Here is a 22,056-nt window from a genome sequence, read left to right as displayed (position 1 = left end):
CCTTTCAGCAAATCTGAAAGAATATTTATTGCTTCCCTTGGAAGGTCCATTCGGTCAAATCGCCTTTTTAAGCAGATGATGGTGGGTTCCCGCGAGGCGTTTCAAAGAACGCTAGTCGACACAGCAGCAGCTTTTAAACATATTGGAAGGATCATTAATCTCGAGGGGGATTGATTTGGGTTTTTGGTGCTCAACACTTTTTACTTTGCATTCTTGACTACCGCAAAATATCCGGGAAGTTACGCCACGCAGCGGTTTGCTTTTTTGGCAAACGAAAGGATTTAGCTGGAAACGAGTGCTTGTTTCCCGCCAAACCGGGCGGTATTAATCCAGTGTGAGTTTCAACAACGTACCGAAATCAAAAGAGCATTAGCAGACCTAAAGAACAGTTGTGGAACGACTAAGTTGATCTGTGTTTCCGAGATTACTTGAATTCGAAATTATTTTCTAAATGCTTAACTCATGTGTTTAAAAAATCGAATAGAGGTTCACCGTGCTAGTTACATGGTACATGACTGCATTAAGTGCATATATGGTCCAGAAACTTCGCTATTAGTAGATTTGGAAGTGGACTTCGATCATAATGATTACTAAGTTATAAACCGGAACGATTGTCAAAAACTACGTTCCCTTTTTATCTTCCTCCATTTTACTTATTAATAAAATTTTTATGTATCTGATTGCAATTCTTTATTCTGAGATCAAATAAGTCTTGCGTAGAAGACATGCATGACACATTTAGAAAATAAATTTGATCGCACTGTAATTGCAATAATCAATTGTTCAGAAAATCACAACATTAGAAGCATATAAAAGTCCTGTTTTCGGGATTGTAATATGCTGAAAGCTAGTTTGCTAAAAAAAAATCCAAATCTGCATGCTGCGCGGTTACCGTGGCACATCAATCATATCTTGTTCAATTTTTTTCCGCATTTAGGCACCCAATTTTTCAACCATCCCTTTATTGGCGCCAATGAATGTGAAAAGTCCTAAGCCATAGGCACATCGAATAGATAACTGTTCCGCGAGTTGGCTACTATTACAAAAAGTCCTATGTCGAACAAAAAAGAAAACAAGAATTGCAAACTTCCTGCTCTTCCTGGGTGATAATCCGTGCAGTTGGTTCGGGGAAAAACTTCTGATAGGTAGAATATTGCCGTTACAGAACCGACAAACATTTCGATCCGGTTTGCGGGAAAAAAGCACATGTTAAATCATTCGTTCGATTCTGGGTCCGGTGGCGGCTGGCGCGGCTTGGAATGGGGGATTGAGTTTCGGGCTACAGCTTCCTGTTTTTGTTGACTGGTTGGAACAGGGACGGTCCTAATGTCATTGTTTCAAACGGTTTGTCCGATGTGTACGATTGGTAGAAATGGGAAAATTTGTGTTGGCGATAAGTTCAATGGGTAATATAGTTTGTTCTGTGTTTTTTGAATTGCGAGTTTCATTTTCAAAATCTGTTTTTTCATTTAATGGGATCTTCTAAAAACGCAAGTTCTCTTATATTCGATGTTCATACGCCAAAAAGTCACGAATGATTGAACGGATTGAATATCAAGCTATTATTTCATTTTTCATCCACAACATTATTTTGATCGATAGATTGATGGTTCTCGACTGTTAATGGACAAGACACGGAAAACTGTCCTCATCAAATTACATCACAAAAAATATCTGTAGAATATTACTGTTGCGAATCGGTTTGGGCAAATGACTGGAAAACCACTAGTCCTCATAGCTCGTACATTTAACGCTTCAAAGCTAAAATTATATTTCACATTAGTCACAAATTTTAGAGCTTCCCAATAAGAAGTGATTGGGTGTGATCGCTTTCTGTTCCACCGAATCCAACGGTAGATATGTTAAGGGCCTACTGTTGACTATTGCTCGTAGTTTCGGTATGTAGAACCGCTGCCGGATTTCATTGACTACGGTCTCCTTACTACCATTATTATTATTATTATTATTTGTCTTTATTTCAGACGTTTAAACTCTTAGAGTCGTTCATGTCACGTCACGAGCTTCAACTGTTACATTTAAACAAACCAGATTCTTCCAAAAACAGAAGTAGTTTTTCTTCTGACGATGAATCATTCTCAAGAATTTTTCCAATTGGTAATTCTAGCTGGGGTTTCTGACTTAGATAGTAATAAATTGGACAGTTAACTATAGTATGCTCTACAGTAGGCGCTCCACGACCGCATTCACAATTCTCGCTTAACTTTTCAAAAGGACCTAAGTAACATTTTTTTCATGAATTAATTTGAATATTGCAATCAATAGCTTTCATGTTGTTCTGTTGATTGCGCTATTCAAATTAATTCATGAAAAAAATTTTACTTAGGTCCTTTTGAAAAGTTAAGCGAGAATTCTCATCTCTACACCTATTACACACATGCGGATGAGAGAATCTGCAATGTCCCAAACGTAATCTAGAGAGCTCTATCGACGTCTGCATTAAGATTGTTGGCTCTTGCGTAAAAAAGCACATCTCCCAAAGATGCTAGATAGGCGCCGGCACCCTTTCCTTTGCGGAAGGCAAATTGACGATGGTCAAAAAGTCTAGATTTTTCGAGAGACTCCATAAGTCTCCTGTTGACCATTGTTTCCATTAATTTTGCCATTTTTTCTTTTCAGCCTAAGACCGAAGTAGCCTGTGCGGTATATAAGAGTCACACGTCGTCAACCACGCAGTCTACGGAGGGTCCGCAAGTCATCTTCCACCTGATCGACCCACCTTGCCGGCTGCGCACCTCGCCTTCTTGTGCTGGTCGGATCGTTGTCGAGAACCATTTTAACCGGGTTACTGTCCGACATTCTGGCTACGTGTCCGGCCCACCGCAGTCGTCCGATTTTCGCGGTGTGAACGATGGATGGTTCTCCCAGCAGCTCATGCAACTCGTGGTTCATTCGCCTCCTCCACATACCGTCCGCCATCTGCAGCCCACCATAGATGGTACGCAGCACTTTCCTTTCGAAGACTCCAAGTGCGCGTTGGTCCTCTACGAGCATCGTCCAGGTCTCGTGTCCGTAGAGGACCGGTCTAATGAGCGTTTTGTAGATTGTCAGTTTGGTACGGCGACGAACTCTATTCGATCGGAGCGTCAACGGAGCGGAGTCCAAAGTACGTACGATTTCCAGCCACTATGCGTCTCCGAATTTCTCTGCTGGTATCATTTTCGGCAGTCACCAGCGAGCCTAAGTACATAAATTCTTCTACCACCTCGATTTCGTCACCACCGATGCAAACTCGCGGTGGGTGGCTCACATTGTCTTCTATTGAACCTCTTCCTATCATGTACTTCGTCTTCGACGTGTTAATGACTAGTCCGATCCACTTAGCTTCCCTCTTCAGTCTGATGTAGGCTTCCTCCATCTTCTCAAAGTTACGTGCCATTATATCTATGTCGTCGGATGACGAATGCGAAGCCAAATAGCTGGACGGACTTATTGAAAATTGTACCACTCGTGTTAATCCCTACTCTTCGTATTACCCCTTCCAAAGCGATGTTGAATAACAGACACGAAAGATCATCACCTTGCCGTAACCCTCTGCGGGTTTCGGAGGGAGTTTTGCCTGTTCCGCGCCCGTTTATATCATGCCTTGTTCGTCCTCGTGCGGTGTTGCAGCAATCTCGCCCATGCTGCATTCTTCTATTCAAATAACTGCTCACATTCGCCGTCATACCAGTCGTTTATCTGATCCGGGGCACCGTGTCAAGTGCAGCGGTTGCGGTGCTACCAATGGCGGATCGAATATCTCTCCAGCCATCTTCAAGAGACGCTGCACCTAGTCGCAAGTTCAACATGCAGTGATTCATGTGGGTGAAATCGCGATCACATCAAAGCGATGTTTTAACCCAGTTAGCGAATGGTTGCTGTACTTTATACCCAGGAAAATCAAAAATAATTTTCAAACCGAAAGTTGCCTACATAGGCACCGGGAATTGAACCCAGCCCTCCTCAGCAGGGTTTTGTTTTGTTTTGGGCGCCCTCAGGTCCTCTTCAACTGCAAAAAGCCATCGTGTACGCGGCCTTCCACGAAGCCTGCGGCTTCTTCCGAGTTCTCTACTAAATATTATCTTCGCTTGACGTTCTTCCGGCATATAAACTACGTGGCCAGCCCACCGTAGTCTGCCGTGTTGAATGAGCTCAAGTTCGCGCTCAACTTCCGAGCAGATTAGACGCACTCGTGCTTCTTTGAAACCGCGGAAGCCAATCGTTGGCGTACATTCGTTTTTTTTTTCTTTTTTCACTCGCAAGTAAGTTTCGCGAGTGATTTCGTTTTAATAGTTTCGAGTCGTTTTACCTCTGACGCTTTCGCGTGCAAATGTCCGCGATAAAACGACGTGAAAACACATTTCGCATTGACTATGCGAATGTGCCGAAGAAGCCATTGTCGGAGGAGGTTCACCAGTTCGTTGGTGCAACGTTGGGTGTGAAGCGAGAAGAGGTGCTACGGATTCAATACAGCCATAGTCTCGGGGTCGCGTTTGTGAAAACTTGAAGTCTTGAAATGGCTCAGCGAATTGTCGAGGAGAACGACAACAAACACGAGATGACGGTGGATGGTAAGCCGTACAAGCTGCATTTGGCGATGGAAGACGGGGCTGTGGAAATGAAGCTCTACAACCTCTCTGAAGATGTCACGAACGACAACATGGTTAAATTCCTCAGTGGATGTGGAGAGATTCTCTCCATACGTGAAGAGCTGTAGGATGAAAAACACTACTTCGCCGGACTGCCGACCGGTGTACGAGCCGCTCGGATGGTCGTCAAAAAAACATTGCTTCGTATGTCACAATAGACTCGGAATTGACCCATGTGGCTTAGTATGGGCATCAACAGACGTGTCGTTACTGTAGTGAGTCTATACATAACGGCGTCTCATGTGTACAGAACTAAAAACTACTGGTACAAAAACTGGCGGCGAATAGCGTCTCATATGCAGACGTAACAAAAAAAAACCAATCTGTACGTATGAAACCACAGACCTCAAAGAAACCGGCCGCTGATCTCATCCTGCCGAAACGAACACAAGAAGCTGCTGTGCCTTCGACGAGCGGTGCTATGCAAAAAGATCGGCACTGCAAAAAAAAAACCGACGGCAACGAAACCGACTCATCCACCAATAGCAAACGATCACACAAGCAAGTAAAGAAAATGCGCTGTGACGACGACAACTCTCTCGACTTCCTTCCATAACCCGTCCTTTTCACCAGTTACAATATCGGTACGATAAACGTAAGCACCATCACGAACGCGACAAAGCTCAATGCATTCCGAACATTTATCCGGACAATGGAGCTGGACATTATTTTTATCCAAGAGATAGATAATGAGCAAATATCGTTGCCGGTCTTTAACGTCATTGCCAACGTCGACAACTCACGGAGAGGAACCGCCATTGCGTTAAGGGATCATATCAAATTCTCACATGTAGAGAAAAGTCTGGATGACCGCCTTGTTGCAGTGCACGTACACGATACCACTCTTTGCTGCGTATATGCCCCTTCCGGCACAGCCTATCGTGCCCACAGAGAGAGATTCTTCAACAATACTCTAGCATTCTATCTTCGCCACCGTACCGAGCACGTAATTCTGGCGGGCGACTTCAATTGCGTGCTGCGGCAATGCGATGGAACGGGATACAATATGAGCCCATCTCTACAAACCGCCATTCAACAGCTACGGCTACATGATGTGTGGCTAAAATTGCGATCAAGAGATGCTGGTCATACATACATCACTGCCAACTCATCGTCAAGGCTAGATCGAATCTACGTGTCTGGTGGTCTATGCGAACAGTTGCGAAATATCGATATGCACGTATGTTCATTCACCGATCATCTGGCTGTTACATCTCGTATTTGCTTGCCGAACTTGGGTCGAGAACCAGGCCGTGGTTTTTGGTCACTCCGTCCTCATCTGCTCACCGGAGAAGCGCTTGTGGATCTCCAGCTGTGGTGGCAGTATTGGACCCATCAACGACGAAATTTTCGCAGATGGATCGAATGGTGGATACAGTTTTGTAAGCCAAAAATTGCTAGCTTTTTTCGCTGGCAATCGAAACAAATCTACGATGAATTTCATTACGCACAGCAAACACCATATTGTCAACTGAGACAAGCATACGATCGCTTCTATCAAAACCCGGGCGTACTATCAACAATCAACCGCATCAAAGGGAAAATGCTGGCATTGCAACGAAGATTCACCCAAACCGTATTGCACATCAACGAGCCAATTTTGGCCGGTGAGTCATTATCTGTCTTCCAGCTCGGTGATCAGAGAAGAAAGCGCACGGCGATACTGCAACTAGAAGGAGAGCAAGGAGAAATCATCAACGACTCGCGGATCATTCAAGATCAGATCCACCGATATTTTTCCGATTTGTATTCAGAAGAAAACAGAGAAGTAGAACAACGAGATGATTTCCGGTGCGACCGGATCATTCCAAAGAACGACGCGGCGAACGAAGCGTGTATGAATGAAATCACAACAGCAGACATTTGGACCGCAGTAAAAACTAGTGCATCCAAAAAATCTCCAGGGCCGGACGGAATACCGAAGGAATTCTATCTACGTGCATTCGATGTTGTCCATCGCGAATTGAACCTGGTGTTGAACGAAGCTTTAACATCGAACACTCCGGCCAAATTCGTAGAGGGAGTAATTGTGTTGGTAAAAAAAAAGGAACCGGCAACACGGTAAGCTTCTACAGCCCCATCTCACTCCTCAACTTCGACTACAAGCTGCTGTCCCGCATACTGAAATGCCGCTTGGAGAATGTGATGAAGGAGCACCAAATACTGAGCAGAGCACAGAAGTGCTCAAACGAAAACAGAAATATCTTTCAAGCTCCATTGGCGTCAAAAGATCGGATTGCTCAGCTGACAGCGACGAAGCGGGCAGGAAAATTGGTTAACTATGATCTCGATCATGCATTCGACCGTGTGAGGCACTCATATCTCTTTGAAAACATGCGCTCTCTCGGTTTCAACCCTCAACTCGTAGCCCTACTTTCTCGGATCTCGTCTACCTCCGCCTCTCGCCTGTTGATAAACGGGCATCTGACGACATCTTTCTCAATACAGTGATCGGTGCGTCAAGGCGATCCGATATCTATGCATTTGTTTGTGTTGTATCTGCACCCACTGGTCGTCGCATATGCCGATGATATCTCTGTTATTGCTACATCTGCATACCAAATTCACGCGATGCGTGACTCGTTCATTCGCTTCGGAGAGATCTCAGGAGCAGTTTTGAATCTACGCAAAACAACGTCCATTGATGTTGGGTATGTGAATGGGAACCCAATAAATGTGGATTGGCTAAGGACTGATGATGAGATCAAGATATTGGGAGTGAGATTTACCAACTCGATTCGACGAATGATCGCCCTAAACTGGTACACGATGGTTGGAAAAATAGCGCAACAAATTTGGCTACATTCGACACGCACGCTCACGCTTCATCAGAAGGTAATTCTTTTGAATACCTTTATTACCTCCAAGGTTTGGTATTTGTCATCGTTACTTCCTCCAAACAATGTCCACACGGCAAAAATAACCTCCACTATGGGGTCATAATTTGCACAAAAACGGTGATAGCGGATTTCCCGTAGGTGCACCCTTCGTTTGTTTGTAGAAGCTTCCACGGAATGTAAAGTAGTTCTCATTCATGCATAATCTTGCAAGCTTGAGATACATCTTTACTTTTCCTCGCCATGCTGTATCCGTGCGTTGTTTTAGTAGCCAATCCTCCAAAAGGTACAGAGCATCCTTCACTGGAACGCTTGGGAACAATGCCGCTACGTCGAATGATACCATGATGTCCTCTTCTCCGATGTTTTCTGATTCCAATATCCTCTTGGTGAACTCCTGGGAGTTTACAACTGATCTGCTGGGGAACGGCTTCGGCATACTCTGGAACTCCTTGACTAACCACTTGGCTAAGTTTTGTGTAGGGGATCCCACTGATGAAACTATTTCTCGCATCTCTGTACCTGGCTTATGTATCTTTGGTAGTCCTTTGATCCTTGGTAACACAGGGTTCGTAATTTTAACCCGGGCTTCTCCGATGAACGTCTTGCATTCCTTCATCGTTTTATCCGTAAGTCGGAATAGTCCGGGTAGTGGGTCCACTCTCAAATGCCTGTATGGTCTTCCGTTGATTTTTGTCATCATCTGTTCATCGTTTCCTTTGTCCGCCTTCATGTAGTAAACTGCCCAAGTAACAATTTCCATGCTTGTTGGATTTATTTAATTCTTATAACGGATTTATGATAGCAATTACCATGGCTAGTTGCTCAGTTTTATTGGCACTGAAATCCATAATTAGATAATATTTTCGTCGCGTAGAACACTTCTCCTGGTAAATGATTAAAATTGGAAACATATCAGGGTGAATATCTACAGGTTAAGTGGATATTTGCAATGTTGATATTTTAATTGATTTCGATTTATTACCCTGAACTACATTATTTTGCGGGCGCGTAGTATAGAATCTTATTATTTACCTAGCTTTCACCATAAAATCGAAAGCGCAACTTAATTCAATGATAGAATGTTGCAAAACAAACCTGAATAAATATTATTGTGATGACATCTTTATCATAATTTTCATCATCAGTCCATTTTGTTATTATTTCTACGTAATTTTGTTTCCTTTTTTTTAAAACCAACATTTTTGACAGCTGCCGCAGCCAATTTCCCTTTTTTGCACGTGGTTTAAAAAGGGTTTTCAAATACGCTTATAAGAGGTTTATAGTGGTCATCTAGAGAGGGCCACTTAGCCATATCTTACTCTTATAGTGGGCATCAGATGGTTGTCGTATAATAATGAGTTTTATTGTGAGTTCTTATAATTTGAACGTGAAAACCATTCCAAGAGTGGAATAAAACTTGAAATGTTACTTGGGTGTTTTCTCCTTCAACTCCTTTAAAATCCTCCTCTCGTCTTTGTTCGATGTCCCATGATGTCCTGCTTTGATGGCGTCTGCTACGATGTTTTTCACACTATTCTGGTCACGTTGATCAACATTTCGTGAAATCGCTGTCTCAGTATCCACGATTATCTGCTCTAGGTCCGCTTTTTTGGTTGTCGCATACCCTAACCCCTTGTTGAGGTGTGCTAATTGTTCCTCCGTAAACTGCTGTGTCGAACGGTTAACAACGAATCCCTCGATCATTTGTACTGTGGGGTTATGTCGTTTTCGGTTATTGCTGGGTCGAACCTAGTTCTGCACCGGATCCGCTCTAACAGCTGTCAAAACGTTCGGTTATTCGTTCAGGTTGGATCGCGATCCGCACCAGATCCGACCCAAAATGAATGAGGTTCGCTCTGCCGATTTATCGAGATCCAACCTAGGTTCACCAATACATTTAAACACAAACTGTCAAACTGGTGTTTATGTTTACGCTAAAGGAAAATGAAAACGTAAAAGACACGGATGGGTATTTGATTTTGTTTGTTTTATTTGTAAAATTTATCAATTTTGTTGCTCTTCCATGCAAAAATGGATTATTTTAATTTTGTGCTGTCTTCAAGTTTCTCTGATGGTGAATCGGATTCAGATATCGACATATTTTTCGCTGATTACCTCAAATGATAGCTCCACTTTAAACAAAATGAGGGTTGAAAATTTGGTTGAAAATGTGATTTATAAAATGCAGAGACTAGAAGGTAGCTGCTATTTATTCACTATTACTTTGTGTATTCGAACATATGCTTTAGGTATAATTGCTCTATCAATGGAAAAATAGCGTACCAGAATATCTGCCGCTATGAAGTTATTTATACCAAAATGTTCATACCATTATTTTATTCATTAGTGCAGTCTGTGCATAATTAATTCAAGGTTACGGATTTAAAGAATATAAACATAATGTATTTACCCTGGCATTAACCATTTATAAGACTTTGGCAACTATATTGCTACAACAAATTTATTTTATTTATTTATAAATGATTATTTATAAATAAATTCAAATGTTTATTTAGGAACAGTTTTTATACGAATTGAGCATAATTTTTTAGTGGAAGGAAGGTTTTTAGTTGTAATTCGTTAAAAAACCGACAAAGACATATTTAATCCCATTGATATTGATTATGTTGAATCTCCTGTTTAGATTATGTAGTGAAAAATTATTTGCCTCTCTTGTATATTTGGTTTTTGCAGTTTTGACGAAATCGCAATTTATCCCAAAAGGCCCCTTTTTCTTGGGAGAAAAATAGCAAAAAAATGCAAATAGCAAAAAATAATGCTGTTCAACTCTTGTACGATTTGATTCTTTGTTTTAAAATAATAGGCCCCAAATCTCAATAAATGTTGTATTGGATTTTTTACAAAGTGTTTCCATATTTTGTTGTTCTGTTCCATTTCAATGACATAATTGATAATTCAAATTTACTGTAACACAATCACTGTTACCCAAAAAGCCATATAGAATCAGCATAACAGTTTATCGGGAAACACGGATTGGCATAAATTCTTTCACGGCAATCCTCATTGCCGTCGTCATTCATCACAAGCTCCTAATCATATTAATTTATTGATGAAATAATAGTCATTTTAGTCATTAAACAATTAACAGAAGAAACGTCTGACTTCCCCCATAATTCATAAAACAAGAAAAAAAATAACACTAATAACAAAATTCAATAGATAAAATATGTCTGTTTCTGCCAGCTGATAAAAATGCGAATTGAAAACAAAACAGATGATAGGGATTGAGTTCTCACTAATACCATCATACTGACTCGATCCCGATTCGTTTTTCGTTCGGTTATTCAGAGTCGGGGTCGGACCTGACCCAGGTTTAAAACCGAAAATGACATTAGTCGTTCTACCTTTCGTCGCTGATTTCCCTCGTAGAATGGTCAATTTCTTCTTGTGCAGTCTCCTCTTCCTGTCCGCTTCACACTCTTCGGCCCGCTGTAGGGGAACTGGGGGTAGGACGCCCACGTTAAGGAAAATGCCATTTTTATCAATGAAAACCACCATTTCAGCCAGTTTTCATCAGCGCATACTGAAGAACAGCATATCTGCGACTGACTAACGATAACAGATATCTAATTGTCCATTTTATTGCACAGAAATTTGATTTTTAAAAAGCACCCGAAAAAAAATGATTTTGAAACCATGCGGGGTGAGATGCGCCAGTGGATGGGTTAAAACGCGCATGTGCTTATCGTACTGATTTTCATTTTAATTGCCTACATTAAGGCAATTAACCGAATGTTTCAGCTGTTTCGGTCATACGAAATGAGCATGGGCGTAATGCCCCACACCGACCTCAGAAGTTTGAAGGCCCATAAAATCGTTTTAAAACCACACAGATAGAAAAATTCACTGAAATTTACGCTATAAATCATGCACATAAACGGAACGCCATAATTTGCGTAATTCCACACAGGATATAGCCTAAATGTATACAATATTTGACGTGAATCGTCATTATTGTATACAAGTTGTATGCAATCTTGTTAGGAAGAGGACAATTTCATCGTAGAACGGCGTAAATTTCCTCATGCCAAGTTTTACGCGCTGTTTATTTTTCATTATTTTTTTCTGTGCATTTTTGACGACGATTTCGTGTGGAACATAAAGAACACGAGTAAGCAGCATGGCTCATGGCTCAATTATTAATTTATCAATGTATAACAGCGACAGAAAGACTAAATTCCACCGAGCTAGAATTGCATCAAAACACGCAAAAATCGTTTTTTCGAGTTTTTCATGTATAACTAGAGAAAAATCATGAAATATATGTATCCAATGGCAATATTTTTCATTGCTTTATCGTATAGACTATTGAAAATAATCAAAATGGGGATATTTAACCTTATTCAGGAGTGGCGCGTTTTAACCCCTATGGGCGTGCTACCCCCACTTCCCCTACCTTCTTTAGGAATATATCGAAAGAGTCTTGGTTCTCCTTTGCCAGCTTGAGGTGCAGGTTTTAGCACTCCAAGTTCAACCTCTCTAGCTTGGCATAGTGTCCCTTGATTGGCAACTTCAACAATTCCGATTCCGCCCTCTTACTGATAGATTTTAGGATGTGAGCTCCCATCTTAATCCTATGGCTGACATGAGTCAGCCTCTCCTTTTAGCACTTCTTGAGGAAGGCCACGGCGAGTTGTACTCCCAGAATTTATCATGGATTTGTCTCAGGGTAAACATTTGATCCGTCGTTGATTGTCCCTTACAAAAACCTGCTTGGTATCCGACGAAGGACTCTTCAAGCGGTCTCAATCTGTTGAACAGAATACGGGACATAATTTTGTACGCCGAATTGAGGAGGGTTATTCCTCGGTAATTGGCGCACTCCAGTCTGTGCCCTTTCTTAAAGAGAGGGAAATGGGGCTGTCCAACCAGCTAGCGTCTTCCCATATTTTCGACATAATATGGTGCAGAACTTCATAAAGCTGTTAACTGTCGTGTTTGAGAAGTTCAGCCGGGAGCAGGTCCTTCCCCTTGTTTTTCTGCTCTCCAACAGTTTTTTTTAAACTCATCTAGTGTAGGCGACTCCACAGCTTGTCAATCGTCGCTTATATTTATTAGTGCTGTCCAATGAGAGCTTGAAGTAGCTCGAAGTTTCTCCCAGTCCTGCTCATGCCCATTTGTTGACAAAAAAGAACGAGCAGGAAGGGAACAACTTCGAGCTACTTCGAGCTGCTCATTGGACAGCACTATTTTGTTCACCGATGCACCGTCATTTCCACTATTCAACAAAGTCTCGGAGTGTTACTTCCACCTGGCAGCCACTTCGGTTTCATCTGTCAGTAAATTCCCTTGTTGGTCGTTGCACATGACGGGAGATAGCGCTGTCTTTCTCCGCACGCCATTGATAGACTCATAGAACTTTCGCATATCGTTCTGCTCATTTTTTTTCCTGCTCCTAGCTAATCACTTGTTCTTCATATTCTTAGAATATGAATTCTTTATAAAGAATCTAAAGAATAAAGAAAAAATATGAAGAAGAATATATCTAGACCACCTTTTGAAAAGGACGTAACAGCCAAAATTTATTCTTTCTGTTTCTTCGTCTACATATAAAGCTACAGGGGTTGGACAGAATGATCGGGACAGGCAAAATTTTATCGAAATTCAAATGACCATAACTATGTGATAAATTAACCGGTTTTTTGATTCTTACAGTGTTCTAATTGGGAAAGTTTTTTGATCACCGTACATGACTCAATCATTATTGATTTTATTGGCATTTATCGGTGAGTACAACATCTAAAGCTCAAAGTAAGAGGGAGCGCAACAATGAAGAACAGTATGGATAGGTGTCACAAGCGAGCGACGAGTATGAAGCGAACAGAAATTGAAATTTTAGTAGAGGGCCAGTTGTGAGAAAAGCATTGTTGAAATCGCTGTTATTCTGCCTAACGTCCACCCAGGAACGGCTTGGGTAGTAGCATGGTGACTACTCTTACCAAGACAGGCAAAATAACAGCGATTTCAACCTACTATTATGCTATTCGGCGCATGAGAACAGTTCTAGCGATCGGTGGCTTGTTCGGAGATTCATACGAAAGTCGCGCTACTTTGCTTCACGCCTCATCCCGCAGCTCTTACTTTGCCCAAGATGATCTTATTTGAACCGCATTTCAATTTTTTTTTGCCATTCCTTTTTGCCAATTCGTATTCTAATTGGGAAAGTTTTTGATCACTGCACATGATGATCATTATTGATTTTATTTATGCAAAGGTTTGTTTGTTTTGACTGCATTACTTACCAAGACATGCGCAAATAGTTATTTTGCCTGTCTTGGTAAGAGTAGTCACCATGCTACTACCTGCCGTTCCTGGGTGGACGTTAGGCAGAATAACAGCGATTTCAACAATGCTTTTCTCACAACTGGCCCTCTACTAAAATTTCAATTTCTGTTCGCTTCATACTCGTCGCTCGCTTGTGACACCTATCCATACTGTTCTTCATTGTTGCGCTTCCTCTTACTTTGAGCTTTAGATGTTGTACTCACCGATAAATGCCAATAAAATCAATAATGATTGAGTCATGTACGGTGATCAAAAAACTTTCCCAATTAGAATACGAATTGGCAAAAAGGAATGGCAAAAAAAATTGAAATGCGGTTCAAATAAGATCATCTTGGGCAAAGTAAGAGCTGCGGGATGAGGCGTGAAGCAAAGTAGCGCGACTTTCGTATGAATCTCCGAACAAGCCACCGATCGCTAGAACTGTTCTCATGCGCCGAATAGCATAATAGTAGGTTGAAATCGCTGTTATTTTGCCTGTCTTGGTAAGAGTAGTCACCATGCTACTACCCAAGCCGTTCCTGGGTGGACGTTAGGCAGAATAACAGCGATTTCAACAATGCTTTTCTCACAACTGGCCCTCTACTAAAATTTCAATTTCTGTTCGCTTCATACTCGTCGCTCGCTTGTGACACCTATCCATACTGTTCTTCATTGTTGCGCTCCCTCTTACTTTGAGCTTTAGATGTTGTACTCACCGATAAATGCCAATAAAATCAATAATGATTCTTACAGTGTTCGACGGGAAAATTAATCAAGTTTTGAGAAGCTGTTTCAAATCCATGTTCAGACCGCTGGATACCGGAGATAATCCGGATTATTTGAGGGCATGTCAAAAATGTTATTTTTGAGCGCTTGTATTTTTGCTTGGGTGAAATGACTCTTTATTTTTTACATAAACTAGAGCTCTTCCTGAGTTGATTGATATATTGATGTCACAGATCGGACACCAAAAAACCTGAGATATGGCCGTTTCCGTGACATCCATGAAACTGGACCATTGTCGCATGCACGCTATATTGTTCTAGTAGACAGCGTTCTTGCACCAAGTGATAGCCTGTGTTTCTGAGCCAATATTGAAATCACAATTGTCCTAGGCTGTCGTCATCCGAATATTTGTCCCATGTTTGCTGAGATTTCCTATGTACTTGGGATAATCATACGTAGAACGGCAGTAGAGGTGAGCGCTGGTCTGAAAATCGTCGGTGGCGACAGCGCACAATGGTCGGATTCGTCAGATTTCACGACATAATTCGATAACTCGAAATCATCAGCGCTAAAGTTTTTACGTTTCCAAGCGAAATTATCTACAAGAAAATATCTATTTTTGGTGTAAGTTGTCATTAGGGTGACCCTTTTGTGACAAATTTTGTAAAATGTATTTTTTTAATCTTTCAAATTAGGGGGTCGTGCTGTTCTACAACGTTGTAGAAAATTTTATTCTAAACATTTTTGCCAAAATAATATTAATTTTATCTCATACAGGTAATGTTTTATGACAAAATTACTAAATATAGATAGGGCGGTCCCGAAAAAAAAAACAATTTTCAGCTTCTACTTTTTTCAATTATAATTATTATCAAAAACTGTCACAGCATCATTTCACGGTCTTTGGATTGCGCGTTTTTTGGTTATATTTTGTTGCTAACTTCATTTTCAAGCATGTGCGTTTTTTCACAAAAAATGTCTGTTTGTTTTCTTAGCTTTGTACTGCAGTTAGTAGCAAATATTAGCAAACAAATCAATCGTCTTCTGAAACTATACATTCAGGCCAATGAAATCCATGACATCTCATTTGTCCATCTTTGTTCACTTTTGTTTGATGATCGTATTAGTTTTTGTATGAAAATTCCGCAATTCCATGTAAAACACATTTATTACCCACCGGATTTTCGCAATAACTTGGTGGAATAAACCCAAAAATAAATAACATGTTTGAAAATGAAGCTAGCAACCATATTATATAACCAAAAGATGCGCAATCCAAAGACCGTGAAGCGATGCTTTGACAGTTTTTGAAAATAATTTGAATTGAAAAAAGGGGGACCACCATCGGGACCACCCTATCTAAATTTAGTAATTTTTTCATAAAATGTATTTTTTTTAATCTTTCAAATTAGGGGGTCGTGCTGTTCTACAAAGTTGTAGAAAATTAAATTCTAAGCATTTTTGCTAAAATAATATTAATTTTATCTCGTATAGGTAATAGGTATGAGATAAAATTAATATTATTTTAGCAAAAATGCTTAGAATAAAATTTTCTACAACTTTGTAAAACAGCACGACCCCCATATTTGAAAGATTAAAAAAATACAATTTACAAAATTTGTCACAAAAGGGCCACCCCAATGACGACTAACACCAAAAATAGATATTTTCTTGTAGATAATTTCGCCTGAAGACGTAAAAATTCTACCACTGATGGTTTTCGAGGGATAGAATTATGTCGTGAAATTTGACGAATCTGACATGGATTTGAAACAGTTTCCCAAAACTTGATTAATTTTCCAGTCGAACACTGTAAGAACCAAAGAAACCGGTTGATTTTTCACAGAGTTATGGTCATTTGAATTTCGATAAAATTTTGCCTGTCTCGATCATTCTGTCGAACCCCAACCCCTATGTTGACAAGGAATCAGAAGGAATAAATTTTGGCTCTTACGCCATTTTCAAATGTTGATCTAGATATAACCAACGGAAAATGTAGCTTAACAGAATAAAAACTATTTAGACTAGCTAATAGTACTTTTTTAATAAGAACTACTTTTTGAATAAGAAGAAAGCAATTATGTACATGTCAAGGTCTTATAAAGACTTTGGTAGTTGCTCAAATATAATTGTAATTACATTCGCTTGTTGAGTGCAAATGAATTAAACGCCTCGAAGTTCTGCGAATGCCAACGGAAAACTGTAATTCCATACGCACAGAACCGGCATTATTTATTGAATTTTCTACTGAAAATTGATTGGACCACCATCATAGCTATTCGATTTCATCGTTGAGCAAGGGAACGGTATGACATGTACATTAATATAGTGGTATTTTGTGCGAAGTTTCAAACTAGATTGATTGAATGTATAGTAACTGGGAGCAGCAACATCAGCAGAATCGGATGTCTCTGGCTTCATCCACCGCTACCAGTTCCGGCTATTGTTTGTATTGATAGAAAGCCATTAATTGTAGTAGATTTCCTGGGACGTGAAACTTTGTCCAGCAGTGCATTCATTCTGTGTTAGCTTCCAATGTGGTGGGCAAGTACTGATGGCTTTTCGTATGAGTGGGTCCGGGTGTGTGCTGGGCGAGAGTCGATTTTAATTAAACTGGATTCGATAGATTCAGTTCAGTTGGCTTATTATAGGATGCTGCCAATTGACCGAAATAGCATTATTTCGAACAGGACCTGCGGCGGAGGAAGGGAAGAGAGGGCCTTCCTTTCTCACGAACCGCTACTAATGTCGTCCAATGTAATTAAGACGAATAAAACCGGTGATAAAAATTCGTTTTCTTTTCGGGATAATAAATTCCATGGTCTTGGTGGGAAATTAATTAAATCCTTCTACGTCGCCGTTTAGAATTGGACCATATAAGAAAATGTCTCACTCTACTGGCATTGCATCCGCAATTGGGGCTTTGCCGCCTCACAGCTTAGTGATCAACAACCATTTCCGACGTTTCCAGTTATCAACAGTAAATTATGTAATAGCCTATTCAGATTACGCCATATATGATAATAAATATCATGATAAAGAGTAACTTGATGCCAATCCCCATATATTCAATTTTCTTTGTAATATTTAACACAACAATTATTATAATAAATGGCATAATCTGAATAGACTACATGCCTAGTTACCATATATGCATCAGGATCATTTGAATTACTTGACATACTCTATACCCCGGAGAGCCTTACGAAAAATTCCTAGGTTGAACCAAGATATCATCAGAATTGTATGTTTTGTAGCTGCCTCCACTGAGCCACAGAGGCCCTCCGATGACCGGATTTGGATAATTTACGAGGACGACATCGTTTATTACACGTTAAGTTTCCAATCTTGTTGTGATAAAATAAGGCAGAAAGGATTATCACCGTTTTATAGCGATCACTAATTTATGGACATTGCAAATATATATATATAGATGTGAAAATACGCTCGTTTGAACGTTTAAGGGTTATCTATCCGGTACCTTTGTGGTCATGTTATAGCAGTGTTAGACTAATAGCTTCATCATTGTTGATACTAGTGGGTATGCGCCATTAGGGTTAGCTATGGTATTGAATATTGTTTGTATTACCAATCGTCATCAAATTATTATTCCCCATTTTTATAAGCTATTGCGGAAATATTTTCATTAGTTAATAGTTATTCATTCTTTACCCGGCTGAAGAAAACCTCTCTTTAGCACCTGTCCTGTGAAATGTCTTGTCCACCAGCTACTGAAACTTGTGTACTGCAGATTCTCCACCCATAACACCGCACCGGTGTGGCAGCAATACATCTTTTGCGGCAAAATTTAATTAGATTTCAAACTTCATATCAGCATCATTATCACCGTCACCACAAGTCTTCATCATTGCCCAAGATGGTTGCCTTTCACTAGCTACTAGCTTCCCAACTTTGTCTCTGGAGCCTTCATTGCAGCAGATTAATGTTTAATTAGAATGTAATTAAGACGGGATGATTTAGTTACAACCACTTAACGGAGCCACTACTGCCATCATAGGCCAGCTCATACTATAGCAGCCAAATGGTCGGAAATCGGTCGGACGGTAGTCCACTGTGGTAATTAGTCAATTGCTTTCGGTTGAACTATTTCCCCTGGTGGGAAAGATGAAGACGATGATACCGACGATGACGACCGTTCCGGCGATCGATGCAAGGGTTGGAAATGTATCGCCGTGCCGCCGTTTCGAAACAGAAGGGATTTGCAGTTGGTGTAACGGCTCATAAACACTAATAGAAGAGCGCACATTCCAGACAAGAAGGAAGGCGAACGGCCGTGAGCCACATCACCTCCACCGGAAGCACGTGTGAAATTGAACACATTGCTTCGAATGTTTGGAATTCGATTGGAATCCGTGCCGGAATGTGTGCCAACCAGCATCATACCTACCGCCATCAATGGAAATGATCTCGTGCAGCAATGCAACGGAATGATGTTGAATGCAAGTTCGCGTTTTTTCCCGTGACATAGGCGTAAACATGAAATCGCCGAGGAAAAATATTATCCACAGAAATGTTTTTCGGTAATCTGTTCTTTAAAATTTTGAATGGTGGGCGAGAAAGTCTTAGTTTAATAAATTCAAGGATGTTAACGATCATTCATTAATTTGCGTTTGATCATTTAGTAGTTTGTCAATAACACATTCCAGAAGCTGTATTTCAAAGTATGTTGTATGGTGGACTTCTAGCGCGAAGGTTTTTCTACAACTCGGCCTAATGGTTCGTTGTTTGAATTCCACTAGTAACGGAGTTAAAGCTATAGTTTCAATAACTTAGACTAAATGATAACAAAATTCCAATCATTTAGTTTGAGTTACTGCAACTAGCGCTCTAACTCCGTTATTAGTTGAATGCTAATAACAAACCATTTAGCAAAGTTGTAGAAAAACCTTCGCACTAGAAGTCCACCATACAACATGATTTGAAATTCAGCTTCTGGAATGTGTTATTGACAAACTACTAAATGATCGAACGCAAATTACTGAATGATCGTTAACATCCTTGAATAAATTTATCATCCTTTCAGTCATGTTTTCGTTGTCAAGATTTTTTAGGAGCTTGCAGAAACTGGAGGGTCAAATGAATCAGCTTGGTGTAGTGCCAGAGGGAAGCATAAAAATAGACAATGAAACGCGGAGAAGAAAGAAAAGGCTGCCATCGTAAGTTCAAGAATTATTTCGAAGAATATTTCGATTATGGAGCTCTACAATACGCCAGGCATAGGTGTATCGACGCTGTAGCCAACCAGATATCCAAGTAGGGTAGGTATCCTAGATTTAGTATTCACAGATAGAAAAATCCATTGAAATTTACACAAGAAATCATGCACGATATAGTCTAAATCTATACAATACTTGAAGTGAATAATCAATATTGCATGCAAGTTGTAAGCAAACTTGTTGGGAAGAGGACCATTTCAGCGTAGAATAGCGTAAATTTCCGCATCTCAAATTTTACGCACTGTTTATTTTTCATTATTTTTTCATGAATTTTTAAAAATGAATGAATGAATAGTAAAGAAATCGGAGTCGCACCAAGGAAGGAAATCGTACGTACTTTGGACTCCGCAAAACGCTCCGATCGAATAGAGTTCGCCGCCGTACTAAACAGGCTATATGTTTATAAGACCGGTAGTTCTCTACGGACACGAGACCTGGACGATGGTCGTGGAGAACCAACGCGCACTGGAAGTTTTCGAAAGGAAAGCGCTGCGTACCATCTATGGTGGGGTGCAGATGGCGGACGGTACGTGGAAGAGGCGAATGAACTACGAATTGCATCAGCTGTTGGGAGAACCATCCATTGTTCACATTGCGATAATCGGAAGACTGCGGAAGACTCCGATGAAAATGGTTCTCGACAACGATCCGACGGGAACATGAAGGCGAGGTGCACAGCGAGCAAGGTGAATCGATCAAGTGGAGGACGATTTGCGGACCTTTCGCAGACTGCGTAGTTGGCGAGGTGCAGTCATGGACTGAGCTAAATGGAGAAGACTTCTAAGCACTGCACAGGCCACTCCGACCTTAGTCTGAAATTAAATAAATAATTGAGTGAGCTCATTTGGTCGGTAAAAGGCGAAGTTAGGGGGTAATGCCTTCTTTATATAGACATGTTTGCTTGGTGAAGAATGAAGGCATCTGCCCGGTATATGGCGAAGGGAGAGGTAATGCCTTCTTTAAATTGAAGCATTGAAGTGCCCATTGAATCGATTAAGTAGTTATGATACTACGTGCTTAAGCCCAAGACCCATAGCTATATGAAAAGACATCGAGAACATCCGAAGTTGTTATATGGATACATCCAGGGAAGTGCGTATCAAATGAGTGCTCTAACGATTCTTCATCAATAGAAGTGTAAGTAGTCGCCATTTGGCTTGCGAATTCCGCAAACTTGGAAATTTTTGGATCTCGCAAGAATTTTATTCAATCGACTGGCTTTACTCAAATTGGAAACATTTGCACAAAGGTTTTTCCAGCCGGATCGCTCAGCAAATCGTAGAGCCTTCTTGTAAGCTTTCCGAGCTAACTTGAAAGAATCCGTCCCTGCTGAATGGCGTCTGTTTCAACTACTTCTACATTGCTTCCTGCGTTTTGCCAAATCGGAATTCCACCACGGGGTTCCCCTTGAGGGTTTTACAGAACGCAAAGGGCAAGCTTCCACGATATGCAACATAACATAACAAATTTATCAAACTTGTATACAAGTGCGAAAAAACAGAATCGGATAGGCAGCCCCCACCGAAAAATGGTGATTTTCGCTTTGTTTTCGCTCCTTTCGTGTTGGTTTCTGAACAGCTGTGTAGAACAAGTCATCAGAGCCAGTGCTCCCTGCATTTGGAGCTTTCTAAAAGAAATTTATCGTATATGTATACAAAGATGATAAGTGAGAGACTTGCTCTTTCTCTTTAGTCGGATTAACGAGCACAACCCCGATAGTCCGGCCATACATTTGTCGGATATACTGTATAATGATCGGTTAGGTGGAACGGTTATTAGATCGAAAACAGTTTGGGCGAAAATTTCTTTTGGCCTAAGCGGTTGCCCAACAGGTCGTTTGGTCGAAATGGTCATTTGACCGAATAAGTAATCTGGCCGAAAATGCCGCTTGGATGGAATGGTCAGCATTTTCTGTCAAATAACCTATTTGACCAAACGAATCTATTAACCAAATGACCAGTTCGGTCAAAAGACTTTTCGATATATCGGCCTTATATTCGGCTAAACGACGTTTTCGACCATATGACAAATTCGGCCAAACACCTTACGGCCTTGTGGCCTCCGCCCAAAAATTATTCGGCAGAAAGCCATTCGTTCGAATGCCACTTAGCCGAATAACACATAAAGACTTCTAGCAGCATTTCGTTTGGCTAAATAATACATTTCGGCGCTAACAACTGCTTTTTGTTAAAAAGAGCTTCTCACGTCGAGATCCAACACCACTGATGGAAGTAGCGAATCCTCTACTTTGCACACCAGCGATGTGAGAAGCTCTTGTTTACAAAAGCAGCTTCGCTCCTATGCAATGTTGGTGCCGAC

At 40.7% G+C, this 22,056-nt stretch overlaps 1 protein-coding gene across 1 annotated transcript; it reads left to right on the top strand.

Annotated features, from left to right (window-relative positions):
* Positions 1-4,980: 4,980 nt before the first annotated feature.
* On the top strand, positions 4,981-6,714 carry LOC134206463 (uncharacterized). The gene is made up of 4 exons (XM_062682184.1): positions 4,981-5,150; positions 5,223-5,829; positions 5,900-6,031; positions 6,103-6,714. Exons 1-4 carry the CDS (start codon positions 4,981-4,983, stop codon positions 6,712-6,714), a joined length of 1,521 nt encoding a protein of 506 aa, XP_062538168.1.
* The last annotated feature ends 15,342 nt before the right edge of the window (positions 6,715-22,056 follow it).

Source organism: Armigeres subalbatus, chromosome 1 (assembly GCF_024139115.2).
Source record: "Armigeres subalbatus isolate Guangzhou_Male chromosome 1, GZ_Asu_2, whole genome shotgun sequence".
Taxonomy (NCBI): Eukaryota; Metazoa; Arthropoda; class Insecta; order Diptera; family Culicidae; genus Armigeres; species Armigeres subalbatus.
The sequence above is the reverse complement of the archived record's forward strand: the minus strand, read 5'-3'. Positions and strand labels throughout refer to the sequence as shown.

Excerpts from the sequence above, each read along its gene's own strand:
- LOC134206463 (XM_062682184.1), top strand. The coding sequence starts at position 4,981 with ATGAAACCACAGACCTCAAAGAAACCGGCCGCTGATCTCATCCTGCCG. Across the intron at positions 5,151-5,222 it reads AATAGCAAACGATCACACAA|TTACAATATCGGTACGATAA; the intron begins GCAAGTAAAGAA and ends CCTTTTCACCAG. Across the intron at positions 5,830-5,899 it reads TGCGAAATATCGATATGCAC|GCCGTGGTTTTTGGTCACTC; the intron begins GTATGTTCATTC and ends GTCGAGAACCAG.